At 38.0% G+C, this 20,327-nt stretch overlaps 1 protein-coding gene across 1 annotated transcript in view; it reads left to right on the top strand.

Moving 5' to 3' along the window:
- Positions 1 to 16,516, top strand: part of APOB (apolipoprotein B) — a 38,074-nt gene extending 21,558 nt beyond the window's left edge. Inside the window, exons 25-29 of the mRNA XM_063330555.1 lie at positions 1,707 to 2,083; positions 3,024 to 10,604; positions 11,410 to 11,524; positions 12,353 to 12,536; positions 13,648 to 16,516. Coding sequence (XP_063186625.1) covers positions 1,707 to 2,083; positions 3,024 to 10,604; positions 11,410 to 11,524; positions 12,353 to 12,536; positions 13,648 to 15,474 — 10,084 coding nt within the window. The 3' untranslated portion in view covers positions 15,475 to 16,516. The remainder of the gene's footprint in view (positions 1 to 1,706; positions 2,084 to 3,023; positions 10,605 to 11,409; positions 11,525 to 12,352; positions 12,537 to 13,647) is intronic.
- The last annotated feature ends 3,811 nt before the right edge of the window (positions 16,517 to 20,327 follow it).

The raw sequence follows: 20,327 nt of genomic DNA, 5'->3' as shown, positions 1-20,327 counted from the left end.
AGAAGTCATCCAATAAGTTAAAAATTTCCAGAACACAGGGTTTGACAAACAAAAAGAGAGACTGGAAGGCAGATAAATAGTGTATTTCTTCTGTTTCTAGGAAATTAGACTATAAGTCAGCCAAAGTGGATATAGATTTTTAAAATGCTCATGCACCTGCCAGGATTTGCTCTCATTACAGTTCCTAGCACATATTGCTCTTACCAGTTAGTGTTCTATCACATTGCTGCTCTGCCTGTGCATAAGGATTCAAGGAACAGCGTTGCTTGGTAGTATCTTCAGAATACACCCACAGCTGCCACTGTAAGGAATAGAAACATAGCTGTATAATTTTCCCATGAACTAGGGAAATATTGATGGCTGAAATGAATGTAAAGGGTAACAGAAGCTAGTATAAGATTGGGTTACAAAAGCAGATGGAGAAGAGTCCTGCATTTTATCTCTCTCAGCGCTGTTTTTCCACATATTATCTTTCACTGTGGTAATAGGAAACTGTATGTTAATGACACACATCTCTATTGCTTCCATTGTGTTCCTAAGCTAAGCATAAGCAAGGAAAAAACTGTTTTTTCTCCTATATTCTTATCAGCAGTGCACAATATAATAGTAATAATAGGATTTTTGATGCCCTGTGATATTGCTTTTTTAACCATTTGATATAATGGAACAAATTTCAAAAGTGTTTCCTTAATTTTCATCTTAGGATGTAGCTCTAAGTGTAAAAAAGAAGATTTTGTAATACAAAAGACCATTTAGGCAAACAATAAAAACATCTCTGCCAGCTTATTGTTCATGCACAAATTAAGGCCAAATTTCCTCCTGTTTTGCCTTTTCATAATTACACTTCTTGCCCACAAGCTTTTCAGCTGACGATCCATTTTTTCCACTCCTAGCTCCTGGTCAGATGGTTGGATTTTTATTTATCTTTATTCAGAATAAAATAAATGCCGAATATTTGGATGAAACTTTAGAAATGCTTATCATCAGGAAGAGAAATTCTTTAGAATTTAGGTTCTTAGAACTTCTAATGCTAACAAGACTTTTCACGTATTTCTATAAGAATACATCGCTTTTTTAAAGAAGAATATAATCACCTTTTTCTGGTCCTCAGCATGCCATATTGCACAAATGGGGCAGATTTTTTTGGAGGATTTTTTTTTTTCTTTATGTCAGCTGTTTTCATTCAAATTCCTTCATTTTGAGAATCATTTTCATGCCAGTACATGTTTTCATTAGTGCTCATAAAGCAGATTTGAATTCTTAGAGTAGAAAATCAAATGCAAGATTTATAAAAGTAGAGTACTTAGCCCCTTGAATGACACTCTCCACCTGGGACCTAAAGTTAGTTAGTTCGTTAAGCTCTGAACAAAGAATCAGGAACCTTTGAATTCTATGCAAGGTCTTACGGAAAGAATGTGTTTCTGGACTACTTGACCTATGAGTCTCCTTGACTATGAAATAAGGGGGAAAAAAAAATTGGCAGAATTCACTGATATCGAAAGTGCTGTCGGTAAATTCTGATAGATGAGTGCTTAAAAAATGCTGATAATAACAGATGATCATTACATCCTGTCTAAACCTAAAGTCGGGACATTGATACAAGCATGTGAATAAGCTCAGTATTATGGGAATAGTAGGAATCATGGAAATTTCTGTATATGCTTCATGGACTTACAATTTCTAATAGAGTCACTTTTATTTTCTAGTGAAGGCCGGATCAGATACAACTTAAATAAAAACAGTTTTCTAATTAATATCCCATTGCCATTTGGTGGAAGATCATCCCATGACATAAGGGTGCCACAGACTGTTAAAACACCTCCTCTGGTAATGGAGTCAATGGGAATAAGTGTGCCGTCTCAGGAATACAGAATCCCGACATTTACTATTCCAGAATCCTATCCTCTTCGCGTGCCTTTACTTGGCACTTTAGAGGTCTCCGCTAATGTGTACAGCAACTATTACAACTGGTCAGCAGCATACACTTTGGCTAATAGCACCACAGAGAAAGCATCTGGCATAAGGACTACTTATACCACGAACGCTGATTCAGTTTTTGAGCTACTTTCCTACAGTGTGAAAGGTAAGAATGTGTGCTAGTACTGCAATGCTGGAAAAATTATTTCAATGATTTTATTTTCCATGTATCAGGTACAGTACATTCATTTTCCTGTCGCTTATTTAAAGAGCGGTGTTGTATAATCTCAGATCATTTACTCTTTGTTTTTAAAGTTATTATGTGAGTCTCTTTATTCAGGCACTAAAGGTGAAGTCAGTTTAATTCAATAAAGACTTTTGAGGTTCAAATTTTCCTAGATATTTCCTACTCAAGAAAAAGCCCTTCAAGACTGAAGGCGTGATTCTACAAGCACTTGTGTATCTGACATGTCAAATGTTTTCAAAATCAGGTGTGCAGGTGCATGTGTAGGTATGCCCACAGTCTATTTGTCGCTCTGTTTTTATATATTATATAGATGTATATTTTTTTATCATTTTTATATATCCCTATACTGCCATAACTACATAGCAGTTATCCCGGACTCAGACTGGATAGGTCTTAAGACTGGTATTTTTAAGTTAATTCATCTAAAATTGCAGTTTGTGTTCTCAAATTGCAAAAAGACACGCTAGCTTCAGTCTTTTCTAAACTCCCCACCATAATGAAGCATGATAAAGAAAATATTAAAAACAGGGATGTTGCATATGGGTTATTCTTGAGAGTCCATCTTCTTAATTTAAGTTGAAATAATGACATAACTTCATGTTGTTTCATATAATTGTATTTAGTAGAGTAGTGTAGAGATTTAATTTATTCATAGTTCAAAACTTTAGCCCCAAGTATCAAAATAATAATTTTTACAGGAATATTCACGATTCACCAAAACATTTTGGCCTTTTAAGCAAAATGATATAACAGTAATTGCAATTCAAGCGTAACATAAAAGCTTAGTGGCATCAGACAAAATCTTAAAGTCAAAAAGGTATAAATTACACCATTACCTTTTGTCTTTTTCCTATTTCAGGTTCTGGAGAAGCATCATATAGCAGAAATGGATTTACCTGTGCATATGAAAATCACCTGAAGCACAGACTGTTAACATCAGCTTTTAAGGTGGCCAGAACAAAGAGTTATGAACCTAGTCCAGTTGCAAACTACACCATGTCACTTATGGCATCCAGTACTCTGGGTCCTCAGCTTTCATTCTCTGGTGATATTGTTTCTGAAAAGACAAATAACGCGAATATCAATAACGTTAAGATGGAAGGGCAGCTGGAAGTGGGTTCTGTCTTTGCAAGAAGCATTTACACTCTGTCAAGCTCATACAATGAAAAGAGACGGGTTTTAGAAGGCAAATCAAATCTGAAGTTGGATTCTTCTTACCTTCAGGCTACCAATCAGATATCCGGCAGATACAGTGATGATTTATTTTCCATTACTTCAGTTTCTGATGTACAAAGTGGACTGTTAAAGAACACAGCCTCACTGAAGTATGAAAACAGCCAGCTGAAAATGACATCTGAAACAAATGGGAGGTATCGACATGTTGCAGGTGTCAATAAACTTGAATTAATTTTGTCAAAGAAGATGGCAGCACTTCGATCTGAGTACCAAGCCACTTACAGGCAAACCCAGTACTATGCCTTGTTTGCAGGTTCTCTCAATTCCCAGGATCTTGTTTTCAACACTGATATCTCTATGACCGATCAAAAGAATCGAGCTGCACATAAGTCATCCCTCAATGTAAATCAGTACGGTCTAGCCAGCAGCGCAACCACAAATGTGCAGTTTAGTCCGTTGACAATGCAGAGTGAAATGAATGCCAAACTTGATACTGCTGGAGGGTCCATGTCACTCTCCTCTTCTGGGCGCTATGGTAAAAACAATGCAAAATTCAACCTCGGTGGAAGAGTGAGCCTAGCGGAAATAACACTGGGAAGTGAATATCAGAGTACCATTCTGGGTATGGACAACAAACACATTTTAAACTTCAGAGTTAACAGAGAAGGACTCAAGTTTTCAAATAATTTGCAAGGATCATTCAAAGAGATTAAGCTGGAGTACACAAATGACTTGAATATTCCTGGCTTATCCTTAACATTTGCTTCGAAGTTAGACAACAGCTTCAGCTTTGACAAATTCCACAAGCATGTTTTTGACCTACAACTGCAGCCTACCTCACTTACAGCTAAACTGAGCAATAATATTAAATACACTAAAGTAGAAGTTTCCAACAAAGCAGAACTCCTTCTCGAGCCTCTGAAGCTGAACTTGGGTGGCAATGTCAGGGGAGCCTATGGAGCAGATGAAATAAGGCATACCTACACCATTGCGTACGCTGAGCTAGCTGCAAACTTCAAAACAGATACAGTCGCAAATGTTCAAGGCGCAGCAGTGAGTCACAGAGTTAATCTGAATGTGGCGGGACTTGCTTCCTCAGTTACAATGAACACAAACTGTGACTCCAAATCTCTCCGTTTCAGCAATGCCGTGCGTTCCACTATGGCCCCATTTTCTATCACTGCTGACATACATACCAACGGTAACGGAAAGCTGATTGCCATGGGTGAACACACAGGGGACCTTTACAGCAAATTCCTGTTTAAAGCAGAGCCTCTTGCTTTCACTTTCTCCCATGATTACAGAGGATCTACCAGCCATAGCTTGAAGTCTAGAGGAAGATACACTACCCTGCTTGATAACAAAGTTCATGTGCTTTTTACTCCATCAGAGCAGTCAAGTGCTTGGAAATTGAAAAGTCAGCTAAACAATAATGTGTATTCACAAGATCTCAGTGCTTCCAATGATGCAGAAAAGACCAGCGTGGAACTTAGTGGGAGAGCTTTAGCAGATCTCTCTGTGATGGATACATCAGTCATACTACCATTCACATCTGAAGAAGTTAATTTAATTGATGTATTGGGCCTCAGGGGTAGTGTGTCAGAGCTTCAAGAATTCAGCATCTCTGGCTTTGTGAAGTATGATAAAAATAAAGATATGCATGTTATTAACCTGCCATTCTTGGAACATCTCCCAGTTTACTTTGAACGAATCAGAGGCACCATTCTATCCACACTGCAGGCCATACAAAGTTACCTGAAGAACATTAACATAGAGCAGCATATGAGGAAATACAAGGCAACTTTGGATAAACTCCCACAGCACATTAATGATTACATGGACAAATTAGATATGAAAGGCAGAGTAAGCAGCATGAAAAATAATTTAGTTGCTTTCACAAAGGACTACAGAATAACATCTGATGATCTGCAGATAATGCTGGAAAAAGCCATGGACAATCTTCAAGAAATACTGTCTCAGCTGCAGGTCTATCTGATACAAATAGAGCAATATATCAAAGATCATTATGAGCAGTATGACATTAAAGCGCTTATTGCACAGATTCTTGACCAAATAGTTGAAACAATGACAGCTCTAGATAACAAATATAATATAAGAATGACTGTAGTTGACACTATTCAAAAATTGCAATTTTTTTTTCGCCAGTATTATCCTAGCAAAATTGGAAGTAGTACTTTGGCTTGGATGAAAAATGTAGATGATGAGTACAAAATTACCGCTAAAATACAGGAAAAACTAGAACAACTCAAGATTCAGATTCAGAATATTGATGTCAGACGCATTGCAGAAAATTTGAAACAACAGATTAAAATGTTTGATGCTAAAGAAGTTTTGGAAAAATTAAAGCTTTCATTACCAATTGAAAAAATTAATGAAGTTCTTGAACAAATCAAAGACTTTATTCTAAATTGGATGGAGGAATACGAAGTATCTGAGAAGATCAGCGCTTTCAGAGGTCATGTGCACAAACTGATTGTAAAATATGAAATTGATAAGCAGGTGTATTTTTTAATGGACAGAATGATAGAACTGCTTAACCAGTACAGAATAAAAGAAACTGTCCAGAAACTGACCATTTACCTGAAAAATATCGATGTGAAGTCATGCTTTGATAAAGTTGTTGCTTTTATTGATGATGCTGTCAAGAAAGTGCAAACCTTTGATTATGAAATGATGATAAAGGAAGTCAACAAATTCCTTGACATGCTTATTAAAAAGCTCAAGTCTTTTGACTATAACCAGTTTGTTGATGACACAAACAACAAAATCCGAGAAGTGACACAGAAAATAAATGAGGAACTCAGAAATCTAGAACTTCCACAGAAAGCAGAAGCACTGAAACAGTATATGAGAGATTTTAGAGCTGTGATTTCAAAATACATGGAACAACTAAGGGACACGAAGCTTGCTGCAATAATTAACTGGTTCAAGGAGCTCATAAACTCAACAACATTTGCTAATCTGAAAGCCAAGGTAAATGAACATCTGGAAGACCTGCGAGAGAGGATTTCTGAAATGGATATTTCCCAGGAATTCCAGTGGTTTCTTCAGAAGATAAGCCAACTCTATAATTCTGTTGTCATGTACATTTCTGACCAGTGGAACATAGCTTTTAAGAAAATTGTTGCTTTGGCTGAAAAGTACGATCTAAAAAACTGGGCTGAAAATTTAAACCAGTTTGTTGAAACAGGATTTAAAGTCCCTGAAATCAGAACTGTTATAGTCACTATACCTGCCTTTGAGGTTAGTCTCCGAAGTCTTCGGGAAGCAACATTTCGAACACCGGACTTCATTGTTCCACTGACTGATCTGCATATCCCCTCCTATGAGATAAATATTAGGAAACTAAAGGACATGAAAATCCCAAAGAAATTTACTACCCCAGGGTTTAGAGTTCTAAATACCTTTGAAGTTCCTTCCTATACAATTGACTTGAATGAGATTAAACTTCAGATTGTGAAAACAATCGACAAACTCATGTCTGGTGAATTTCAGTTACCAGCAATTGATTTGTATTTTAATGATCTGAAGATGAGAGATATGCCTTTTTCCGACATTTCTTTCCCAGAGATACAAATGCCTCAGTTTCAAATACCAGAATTATTGCTTCCAAAGCTAAATCTAAATGAGCTCCAGATTCCTAACATGAAGATACCAGAGTTTCAGCTTCCACGTATCCCACATACTGTGACTGTCCCTACATTTGGCAAATTGTCTGGTGCTTTCAGAGTCACTTCTCCATTCTTTACACTGTCTACACAAGCTGAGGTTCATAATACTACATCATCTGCAAACAGTCCAGAATTTGTGACCTCCCTTTCAGCTCAAACAACCTCTGCGTTAGATTTCCTGGTTTTTAGTGTTGTTGCAGATTCTCGTCTCTTGGCCCCTGAGATGAAGCAGCTGAATCTTAAAAATTCCATGAAGGTCAACCACAGGTTCCTCAAAGTTGATCACACCAATGAAGTGGTATTTTTAGGGACTTCAGTAGAAGGTGAAGCTGAAACTAGAGCAAACTTATATACAATGAAAAATTCAATAGAACTACAGAACAATTTAATGGTCAAGCTGCAAAGAAAAATTTGGATGCAGAGTGGAACGGCATATTCCCACAGACTGAATATTCCACAAGCTGATTTCTCCAGCCAAGCTGATCTAATCAATAATATGACAACAGAGGTAGAAGCAGGACACATATCATTTACCTCCACTGGCAAAGGAAACTGGAAATGGGCTTCTCCTAATTTCTCCGATGAAGGCACTCATGATTCACATGCCACTTTCAGGGTTGAGGGCCCAATTATTACGTTCTCTGCCAACAACAGAATAAACGACAAGTACCTGAAAGTCAACCAAGCCATGAGATATGAATGTGGTTTCCTAAATTATGCAACACTTCAGATTCAGTCTGAAATTGAGTCGCAACGCGTGGGACGTAGTGTACTGAATGTAAAAGGCACAGGACAGCTCGGAGGAATGAAAGTAGAATTAACAGGCTCTCACAATGCTCGTCTTAATGGAAGGATTACTGGAACTGTAAATAATGAGGTTTCCTTCTTGGCACAGCCTTTTGAAATTCGTCTATTAACAAACAATGATGGAAATGTGAAAATCAGCTTCCCCATGAAACTGACTGGCAAAATTGACTTCCTGAATAACTATGGTTTTGCACTCAGTTCCTCTGTTCAGCAGGTCAGCTGGCAAGCTACCGGCAGGTTCAATCAGTACAGATATTCCCATAATATGTCTGCTGGCAACAACGATGACAGAATTGAAGCTCATGTTGAAATGAATGGAGATGCCAACCTGGACTTCCTAAATATACCTTTAAGCATTCCTCAGCTTCAGGTTCCCTACACTGGAATCAAAACTCCTCAGGTAAAAGATTATTCACTGTGGGAACAGGTAGGCCTGAAGGATTTATTGAAGACCACAAGACAAGCCTTTAATTTAAATTTGAATGCTCAGTATGACAAAAACAAAGACATGCATGTAATCCCACTTCCTTTAGCAACAGTGCATGAAGTACTTAATAAATACATCATTTCCTTCAACAAGCATTTTGAGAGAGGAAGAAACACCGCTTTAGATTTTCTCACAAAGTCATACAATGAAGCCAAAACAAAATTTGACAAATACAAAATACAGACATCACTGAACAAACTACCAAGGACCTTCAGGATTCCAGGATACACCATTCCACTTGTGAATATTGAGGTTTCTCCTTTTACTGCTGAGATGCCAGCCTTTGGTTACATGCTCCCAAAAGAAATAAGCACAACAGGATTCACAATCCCATTTATTGGCTTTTCAGTACCGTCTTACACACTCGTCTTACCTTCTCTGGAGCTTCCAGTCCTTCATGTCCCACAGGATCTACGCACTCTAAAGCTTCCTAGATTCAGAATCAACAGCCCATCAAACCACATCTTAATTCCTGCCATGGGTAACATTACTTACGACTTCTCATTTAAATCCAGTGTGATCACTTTAGCTGCAAGTGCTGGGCTGTTCAATCAGTCAGATATTGCTGGGCAGCTCAGTGTCTCATCCTCTTCTGTCATTGATGCACTGCAATTTAAGCTGGATGGTTCAACAAGTTTGACAAGAAAAAGGGGGCTGAAGCTGGCCACAGCATTGTCCCTTACTAATAACAAATTTCTAGGAGGAAATCATGACAGCGCTATTAGTCTCACAAAAAGGAACTTGGAAGCTTCAGTGGCAACAAATGCAGAAATCAACACACCAGTTTTAAAAATGAATTTCAGCCAAGAACTTTCTGGAAATACTAAGTCTAAACCCACAATTTCCTCAATGCTAAAATTAACGTATGATTTTAATACTCCTAAATATGGCACCAGTGCTAAGGGAGGAATTGCTCACAAACTTGCTTTAGAAAGTCTTACATCTTACATATCAGTAGAAACTTCTACAAATGGGGACATTGATGGAGTATTTTACACCGGAAATGCATTTTCTGGAAGTCTAGACCATGAGGCACACACCTATCTGAATGCTAATGGAGCTCGATCATCTCTCAAGCTTGAGGCCCACTCCAAAGCAGATGGACTCTGGAACAGTGAAATGAAAGAAGTACTTGCAGTTGAAGCATCTACACGTCGTGTTTATGCAGTCTGGGAGCACAATGGGAAAAACTATGCACGGTATACACCTCTTTTCACAACAACAGGGGCTCAGAGATGCAAAGCAACCTTAGAGCTTGCTCCTTGGGGTATATCAGCAGATCTTCAGATTCAAGCCACTCAGCCAAATTTCTTCCTGGAAACAGCCTCAGTTAAACAAGTTGTTGTAGTGAAAATCAATACTGCGAACCAGAAAGTTGGCTGGAAGGGTGAAGGCCAAATTCAGTCAATATCTCTCAGTCATGATATGCAGTTATCAAATGAAAAATCAAAGGCAAAGTTTGATATTTCTGGGTCTGTGGAAGGATACATGGACTTCCTCCAAAACATAAAGTGTCCTATTTCTGAGAAGAGCTTATGGGATATCTTGAAGTTGGACGTCACTACCAGTGCTGACAGAAAACAGTACTTAAATGGTTCAGCATCCCTCGTGTACACAAAGAGTGATGATGGCTACTTTTTCCCCATACCTGTGAATAAGCTGACTGATGGCTTTACTTTCAGTATTCCTGAGTTACACCTGAAGATTCCAAGCCCTGTTCTCAGCACTCCAGAGTTCAGAGTTCCTTTCACCACTCTCCAGGTCCCAGCATACACCATTGACTTGCGCAACATAAAAATTCCACAGACACTAAACACAATGCCATTTGATGTTAATTTACCCACACTGCCAAAACTAAGATTCCCCAAAGTGGGTGTAGGAGCCAACTATATTACATTAGAAGAATATAAAATACCATATTTTGAGGTGACAATACCTGAATACCAAATAACCATGTCTCAATTCACTCTTCCAAAGAGTATTTCTCTTGGCAGTTACCATGTAGATCTAGATGAAGTAGCCAATAAGATTGCAGATTTTGATCTGCCTACAATTACAATTCCTGAGCAGAAAATTGAGATCCCCCCTCTCAAAATATCCTTGCCTGCTGGAATTTACATCCCATCATTTGGTGCCTTGACCGGATCTTTCAAAGTTGCTTCCCCTTTGTACAATGTCACCTGGAGAACAGACTTAACAAACAAAAAGGACTCTTTCGAACAGTCCATTGACTCTACCTGCAGCTCAACATTGCAGTTCCTGGAATATGACTTGAATGGTAAGACACTGAAATTCTATACGCTACAATGTGGGGGGAAATACTGTATACTGGGTTATTACAGATTTTTTTTTCCAGGACTTTGTATATGAAGGTGTTGCTGTCTAGTTAGCATTGACATTAGATTATACTTCTTTTATCAACAGCAGCATTTTTTAATAAATTAGTATCAGAGTCTCTGTCAGTCACCCTGAAGGCTAATGACTAGATATAAGATAACTAATGGCATAGCGTGAAAAAAAATGGAAAAGATCTCTTTTCTGTGTAGCAGTTTCTTACTTTACATTGTGAACAACATAACATTCCTCCATTATTTATGATAATACATGTAAAGGAGAGAAGGCAGGTGACTTTTTTATCTGATTCAGTTCAGATGAAGGAATACCTATCTTTTTCCTCAGGAACTAAGCATATTTGATTTCAAAAATTATTTCAACTCGGAAAAGTCTGGAGTCCTATATATCACTGAATTCTATACTTTACAATAGTACTAAAAATATGCATCAGAATAGAATTCTAAACTCTCAAGAAATTAGAATCACCATTTATGATCTGCATGAATACAAAATGTTATATCCATGTTGTTCTAAATATAGAGAAACATTGAATTTTAAAATACTCCAGTTGAACAAATATTTTCATATCTTTTTATTTGGGGAATTATGGGCAGTCAGTTTCTCGATACATAATTTTACATATTACTGAAACACCCCACAATTGTCCATCTAACATACAAATGGACATGTATTTTGTGTTGTTTGTTGGTAAGTTCTGGAAATACACACATTTGAAATCTTTTTCACAGTTGTGTCAAACTACAAATATGAAGAAGGCATCTTTGTTATGAAGACAACTGGCAGCTTTTCACATCGTGACATGAGCGCAAACTACAAGGAAGATCTTACTGTTTCAGGAATTAGGTAAAGACTTGTTCTAATGATATAATTTATAATAGACAACATTGCCAACGATGTACTGTTGCTTTGATCTCTATTGCCCCAGAGTGCTTTGCTGTAATTAATATGAACCAATGTAGCTACCCCGTCATTATCGGCTGTGCCTTTTTCCCTCTCAAGGTAGCAGGAAAGCTGTTCCCTCTCAGCATTTCTAGAATAGCTTTCTCAGCAGCCCCATTTCAAAAAACTGCTGAGATATAAACACAGTATTTTATAATCAGAGCAATTCTAGGTCTGACCATCAGCATAGGTTGTGTTTTTTTGACTGGATCCCTCTGACACCACAAGCCATTAAAGAGTAATTTTTCTTCACAGCTACCAGTACTAGGGATTACAGAGCTGGCCTTCTAACTGCCTGTTATGATCCGCAAGTGTTGTGTTGATATATCCAAGGGACAGAGCCTGTGAAAGCAAGTACAAATGCAGATAAACAATGCTGCCTATACTTGTGCTGGCGGAAGAAATTGCAGTCACCTTGTAGAAGTCTGTAGAAAGCTGACAGTGGTACAGCTACAGATTTTGTTTTGCTGCCCTAATTTAATGAACATTCTCAACGGAACTCAATATAGTTTTATCTAAAACAGGAAAATTGGAGTGATGTGAAGTTTTGAATGTGTTAGGCTAAATCCTAAGAAACGTGGATAGTAAAACCCTACATTTTTTTTTGATGACAAAGGCATTGTTTACATATATATATATATATAAAAAATAATAGGTGGTATTGTATTTAGACATACAGCATTGGTCTCGTGCTTTGCGCATTCCTTCATAGCTGTGTATTCACTGTTGTAGAGTCATGGACAACACTGCATCACTAGACATCATCAGCCCAACTTTTACAGACGTTCATATGCGTTATCAAGAGACTGACAGCAGCTTGTCCGGCTCAGTATCTTCACCCTCTGCTGGGACCTTGGGCTACGTCATTGAAATGGACACTGACGTTCTCACGGCGAAAGTTTACTACCGAACTCGGGTAAGTTTGATATGAACAATAAAAAGCAAAAAAGGTTAGGCCATCAGAGGAGAAGTTCCCTTTTAAAGTTTGTGTATGTTTATGTAAAGACGCAAATTAACCACTCTTTGTTCTAAGAAAAGTATATTATCAGTAATTAAAGTTTTTGTTTCCTACGCTGGCCTTTCCAATACTAAAAGTAGCATCTGTGTGAAGAGGCTGTTTCAACTCCTCCATGCAGTTAATTTTGCCCTCTCCTATGGTCAGGAAGACACACACCCTGAAAATGAAGAAAGTACAAATCCAGTTTTAGATAAGCCACCCATCAGGTTTAACATATACCCATCAGGCTACTTGTAATTATTACAAAAGTGGCCATTATAGGAACCAGGGCACTGGAAGAGGTCAGACCATCTTTTTAATCCATTAATATGTCACAATATGTTATGAGAATTAAAAACCTTACTAGATTTGCTAACAAAACATGGTATTATTATTGGCATACTACAACAATTTCAAACTTAATATCTTACCTTCCAGAATGAAATACTAATTTAGGAATCACAAGCAACACATAATTCACTAACTTGACAATAATTTACTACTGAAAACTAGAAAATTTGTTTATGTAAATAGATGCTCATTCAAGGGCTTTTAATTACTCTGAGTAACTCTGTAAATTGTCTCTTTGATTTAAATGATTACAAAATGAAATCCTCTAATATTTTCATATGAAGAAAATGCCTTTTGAATTCACTTTAAATGATTTCAAGAATGAGTAGAAGGTCCGTTTTCTCAAGTAATTTGCGTGCCTTATGAGACATGATAGGTACTTGATACAAAGGAAGGAAAAATCTTATTTGCAGTCAAATTTTTAAAAAGACCAGACTAAGCTATGTGCTGGTCCTACTGTTTGAAGAGGCACAAAGTAGCTTGATACAATATAATTTCTTCCAAAATAACTTTTCAATATGAGAGCAAACATACAGTAGACAAAAAAATGTAGTTTATTTGTCCTACTGTATAATAAAATTAAAGATGCAAAGATGAGAATATTGAAGTACACTCATAAATAATACCTGATTTGTTTTATATACAAGCTACCTTTTTCTTATCCTGTTCTATATTTCAGTCTGCTCCTCAGAAGGACATTGAAATACTAAAAAGTGAGATATCCCTCAAGAAACCTGACCTGATTCAAATGAAATTAAACTGGAAAGAGGATGCTGCCAAAGACTTGCTGTTGGGTCTAAAAGAAAAAGTACCTAAAATGACAAATGCAGCCTATAGGTACGTTAATCGGTATCATAAGGAGCATATGGGACTGGAAATTAGTGCTGCTGCCTTAAAGATGAAGAATATCATGCAGTATAATGCTGACAAAGCATACACATTAGCTGTAAAACAAATAGATCAAATAGATGCTCAGCTTCGCACAGCTGCCAATGAAGCCTCTGGCAAATATCAGGAGATGAAGGTCAAAGCTAAACAGCTATATCAAGAAGCAGCGGATCAAGCTGAACAATTTGACTATCAAAGAATAAAAGCAAAGCTTTTGGATGCTACAATTGACATAATAGAAGAGTATCACAAGAGAATAAAGCACCTAATTGACTCAGCCATTGAATTCCTGAAGACCACAAAATTCCAGGTCCCTGGGCTGTCCGAAAAGTACACTGGTGAAGAAATATACCTTAAGACTACAGAGAAGGTAGCAAAATATGCTGATTTATGCCTTTCAAAACTTCAGGAGTACTTTGATGCCTTGATTGCAGCTATCAATGAGCTGGAAGTCAGAGTTCCGGCTTCTGAAACAATTCTTAGAGGTCGTAATGTACTTGATCAAATTAGAGAAATGCTGAAACATTTGCAGGAAAAAATCAGGCAGACATTTGCTACTCTCCAGGAAGCCGACTTCGCAGGAAGGCTGAAGCAACTGAAACAAGTAGTGCAACAAGTTTTTCAGAAGGTAGAAGAAATGGTTAGAAGCTTGCAATCCAAAAATTTTGAGGACATCAAAGTCCAAGCGCAGCAGCTGTACAAAGATGCAATGGCTTCAGACTATGCACAGAAACTGAGATCCTTGGCAGAAGATGTTAAAAAATATGTTTCTCACTTTAAAAATCTTAGCCAGAAGACGTTCCAGGACCTTTCAGAAAAGCTGCAGCAGCTTCTCCTCTATGTAAAGGCATTGCGGGAGGAGTATTTTGATCCGACTACACTTGGATGGTCAGTGAAATACTATGAGGTGGAAGACAAGGTACTGCAATGGCTGAAGAATCTAATAGATACACTAGTGGTTTGGCAGAAGAATTATGTTGGAAATCTTGCTGAATCAGTTACACGCCTGACGGACCAAGTAAGAGAATTGGTGGAAAACTACAGCCAGGAATATTATGACCTTATAACTGATGTTGAAGGAAAAGGAAAACAGAAGGTGATGGAGCTCTCATCTGCTGCTCAGGAAAAAATCCGATATTGGTCTGCAGCTGCTAAGAGGAAAATCGATGAACATAACAAGCAAGTCAAAGAAAAACTCCAGGAGATCTATGGGCAGCTTAGTCATTCCCAAGAAAAGCTAATCAGCGAGGCCAAAAGGTTAATTGATCTAACTATAGAAAATTACTCTGCATTCCTACAGTATATCTCAGAGCTTCTTCGTTGGTTTGAGCAAATAGCAGCTGAGAGCATAAAGCCGTATATCGCTGTTCGTCAAGGAGAGCTTAGAATAGACGTGCCCAAGCCATTTGACTGGCAGTCCGTTTACCAAATGCCCCAAAAAAGCAGAGAGGCACTCAGAAACAAAGTGGAACTAACACGCACACTGATTCAGCAAGGCATTGAGCAAGGCTCCAGGAAATGGGAAGAAATGCAAAGATTCATTGATGAACAGCTTGCCACCGAGCAACTGAGTCTTCAGCAGATAATGGAAAATATACAGCAGCGCATGAAGAGCTGAGTGGACACGCAGAAGAGGAGAAGTAAAAAGTTTGTACCACAATGTATTTAAAAATAACAGCAATCAGCATACTGGAGCTTCAGGTAGATACTGTTTGAATTTGAATTTGTAAATGAAAACTGAATAATCTACACTAGGTTATTTTAATAAGCTTAATAAGCCAATAAATGAGTTCTTTATTACATTTTTGTGTCATTCATTACAGCTGCTTTTACTTGGACCATAGGGCTTAATCCAACAATTGTCAAGGTCAACGGGAAGTCTTTGCTTTGATTTCACTGTATGTTGGATCAAGCCAATAATGTGCAATACATATTGTAAATAGTCACAAAAGCTATGGAATACATAGAATAAACAGGTTTTAAGATAAAGGTCACATTCATAAGCCAGTTGAAGAATGACTTGGAAACACATCTCTTTCCCAGCGTAGAAAAGAGCATGTACAAAAAAAAAAAAAAAAACGAAGAAAAAAGTAAATGAATTCTGGAAATAACATCAAAAAAAGTGAAAAAGAACATGGAAATATAAACAGAATAGAAATCTGACTCTTGGAAAACTGCAGATAATAATACCAATGTTCTGTTAAGAAAAATAAATTTATGCATGTATCAGTTTTCAGAAAACTGTGCCAAGAATTGTAGATGAGTTTTCTTTCTACTGGCTAATTTATGAATCAGAAATACAGGGTTTTCTTACCTGTTTCCCCATGATATTTCTGGTTTTTCACATCAAATTGTCTAACTTTTACTTGTTGCGAGTTTAGTTAACTGTCAAAGTTTCACTGACATCACTGAATATGATGGGAGTCAAAAAGTTTTCCCCTTTGTCCCCTAGCCTGAAGCCTATTCTTCGCAATTTAAAGATGAATTTAAATAATGTTGAAGAATTCACTCACAAAATAGGGCTATTTTTGAGTGGAAAATGCGTGAACCTGTTACGGTTTGTTTTCAGCTGTTGCAATACTATATAGATAGTCCTTGAGACAGGCATGCTCAGGCTGAAATAATATTGCCTCTTTGAGAATAAACTCTTTCACAAACGACACTAGAAATCTTGTGTACATGTCTCTTTTGATACAATCATTTCCCTCTGTAATATGGTTGTTGCTTGTTCATTAATGGGAAAACAGAGGGTCTGGTTTCATCCCATGGCATGGTTGGTTACATACACGAAGCAACGGAGCACCGATTTACAAATACCCGGATCAGTTTTGTGGCAGCAGATACGTTTTTACAGCACAGAGCAGGACCAGGCAAAGATGTTAGGTCAGATCCTGGAAACGGGAGAGCCCGTGTTGGGTTTATGCAGGAATAATGGTCCCACTTCCACAGCTGGTCCACACCAGTCTAGCCAGGTCTCAGAGCAAGTCGGGTTATATGACTTTCACATCCCTATTGCCAGATAATATTATTACCCAAGTAAGTCTGCCAGTAATGATTTTTCTCAGATGAGCTACATTAACCCTAAGATCAGAATCTGACAAGCACAGTAGTATACACGCCCCTATCTAGCTTCAACAGAGTGGGCATCTCTTAGAAAGTAAGGTAAATCCATTTTCCTTTTAGAGCTTTCAACCATCACAAATATAGCAATAATTCTCTAAAGAGATGGCGTAGTTCCCTGTGAACTGCAAAATAAGGAGTTTTCATTCCGAATAGAACTAATCTGCGTACGTCACCCTGCCCAGGGGAACCAGAGGTATAAAAATCCCTGTTGATGTGCCCTACTGAGTATCCCAGTAAATAAAGATGTTGGCTGCAGGGCCCGTTTACCTTCATACACGAGGAAACTGAAGCCTATGGGTCATCTGATCTTTATTTGATGTCAGATTGCACAACCCGTTTCCCTGAATTTCACAAATGTTTAAGCACAACCAGATTTCTCAGACACTGTCTGATTCTTGCTTCCCTTCATCATGACAAATAGCCCTGTGAAACAAAGGACAATAGAAGAAATTATAAAAGTTATGGGAGAAGAGAGATTTAAAGTTTTGTTTTCTTTTGTTTTCCCCCTCATGGCTATTTATTTCTATCCATCACCCATAGTTCTTGGGACAGTTATAAATTCTAAAAAAGCATTTACTTATAAGGAATGGGTTAACTGAATAATAAATATGCCAAATAGCATAAATACTGGCTCTCTTTGGCAAGAGCGAAGCTTCCCAAGAGCAAACACAATAGTTTGCGCACTAAACTGTGGTTAGAGGTTAGAGGAGATTTCCAAGTCTCATAGCAGCGTTGCCGCCAATTGGATTAAAGCTCTCAGTACTGTATTCGATGTGACAGCCATCTTGCAGTCATCCCACAGTTGGTTTTGGGAGGGCCTGGAAGCAGAACGTTGCTCTCAAAAACGAGATCTCGCTGGAATTTAGCTGTTGTTAAATCCCCACACCGGAGAGGTCATCTCAAGCACCCCTTTGAAACTCTGGCAATGTTTTGACACAGGAAGGGATGTGTGTGTTTGCAACTGTGCATAGGTGCGCCCCACAAGCACATACAACCAGTTGTAACTTCAATTTCCCTGTCTTTTCCTGTTGTTTGTTTGTTGGTTTCTTTTTCTTTCGGGTTCAAGCAAATTTTAGCCTTATTTTCCATGCAATATGTTACGGAAATATAGACAAAACCACAGTTTTTCAAATAATGCTGCAAATCACTCTACTTATGAAACGTTTGCAATATAATCATTTGAAATATTATTAATTCTATTTTGGCTTCTTTTTCAGCCCAGTTCATACAATAAGAAATACTATATTTCATTAAATTGAATTGTGTGGCAGATAACTGGGAATCAGCAACTATCTGGGGCTCAGTGACACTGTTTCTTTTTTTTCTTTCCTGTAGTCTTCATCATCTGAATTCTCATAAATGCCAGAGGGGCTTTTCTTTATAATTTACAGCAAGTATCAGACATAGAGCAGAACTGGTTGTAAAAGTTTAATTAAGTGAAACATTTTAACAAGAAACTCAGAGAACAATATGCCCTGCTCTAACTAAGTGATTGTAGAAATAACATTGACAAGAAACGTGTGTGTTCCTAAATGAAAACTTTTGCAGACGTAGGACAGCAAAAATGTTCCAGAATTTTAGATTATGCAACTAACTACAGCTGATCTTTTATTAAGTGATTTGAAAATACATTTGCTGCGTATACAGAGATTCTACACACGCATCCACATCTACATGCACCATACCATGCATCATCCCCCTCTGTCTCGAAATTATGCTATTGATACTTTTAGAACAACTGTCATTATGGCCTACTGATACCTTACAAAGCTTATATTGAAACATTTAGTTGTTCAGTAAGTGACACCAAATTTTGTACTACTCTTCTGCTGGCAGATTTATTGCTCAAGTGGGAAACCAGAATTTATTAAAGGCCATACGGACATACGGAATTGCTTGTATTCCATTTCTACACAGCCAAATCCTGGCCCAAATGAAATCGATGGCAAAAAGTCTATTGGCCTCAGCAGGAGTAGGCTTTGGCCAGTTAGGTGTATAACTTGAGAAGCACTTTGGGATCCTGTAGGACAAAGGCTATATTATTATCTATAAAAATTTACACAAAAATATCTTTGAAAAAACCATGCAGACAGCAAAATTAATCACTAACAAATTCAAGACAGGTCAGAATGAAGGTTGCCTATGCAACACTAACCAGAGCCTCTTTTTATATTTTTACCCAGTTTTACCTAGTATCACAGAGAAAGTCTGCCAGGGCCAAGAATCCTGGATTCTGGTCCTGTGCCTTAAACATGGAAATATCCATATACCTCTCATCACCCTTTTCCTCATTTCAAGGCATTAAGGGAAACTGGGACCTCGCAGAACAAAAACGTATGTTGGAGGTTTGCAAGACCCGACTGGGCAAAGTCTTGAGCAACACAGTCTGAGTTGAAGGTTGCCCCAGCTCTGAGCAGGAGGTTGCACTAGACACCGACCTCCCAAGGTCCCTTACAGCCTGAGTTACTCTGATTCTCCGTGACTAAACTGATATAGCTTTAGGTTACCATCCTTAACACCGTACTTACCCTTTCGTAAGTGGTTTATGAGCAATTGGCTTCATCATCATTCTAATATATCATTCCTATCCCTGGAAGTGTTCAGTGCTAGGTTGGACGAGGCTTTGAGCAACCTGGTCTAGTTAAGATGTCCCTGCCAAGAGCAGGAGGGTTGGAACTAGATGATCTTCAAGGTCTGTTCCAACTCTAAACATTCTATCATTCTACGATTATGCAAAGACAGAGAAGTTTTATGGTACGCCTGCGTTCTGATTGCCACCATGGGCCATAGGCCCCAAAACCGAACTCAGATGCAACCACCAATTTGAATAGTTTCTGTCACTAGCCTACCACTGCTGTGGCAGCATCAAACACCACACAGGTACATACCAGTATATTTCTGACAAAACCTATATATCCACCATTAAGCAGTCCAGTTAGAGGACTGCCAGAAGGTCTGACTGCTATTGAAGTGGCATGATGAAGGCACGTTTCAATAGGGAATTTAATTATTGTGATCAAGGGAAACTAGATCACGTCCATCCATCTTTTATCTCCCGTTCAAGCAACCTGATAACCAGTCTTGGATGAACTAAGGGGAAGCAGGTGTCATAGCAAGTTTGCTAGGAGGCTTGAACTTCTGCCTTTAGATTGACAGAAAGATATTACAACAGCTCTTCCACCATGTTTCTATTCCAGCTGTCTTCTCTCCAGGAAATAGCTTCATCCTGAATCATACATAAAACATGCAAAACCCCCTAGCAAAATGCACGGTTCCCAGGGTATTACCTGCCAGCTGTCTGATATTATTCTTTGGTATAATACATAATTTCCTTTGACCCACAATGCC

The sequence above is a fragment of the Chroicocephalus ridibundus genome, chromosome 3 (genome assembly GCF_963924245.1).
Source record: "Chroicocephalus ridibundus chromosome 3, bChrRid1.1, whole genome shotgun sequence".
NCBI classification, from domain to species: Eukaryota; Metazoa; Chordata; class Aves; order Charadriiformes; family Laridae; genus Chroicocephalus; species Chroicocephalus ridibundus.
This window is presented reverse-complemented; position numbering and strand designations above follow the sequence as displayed.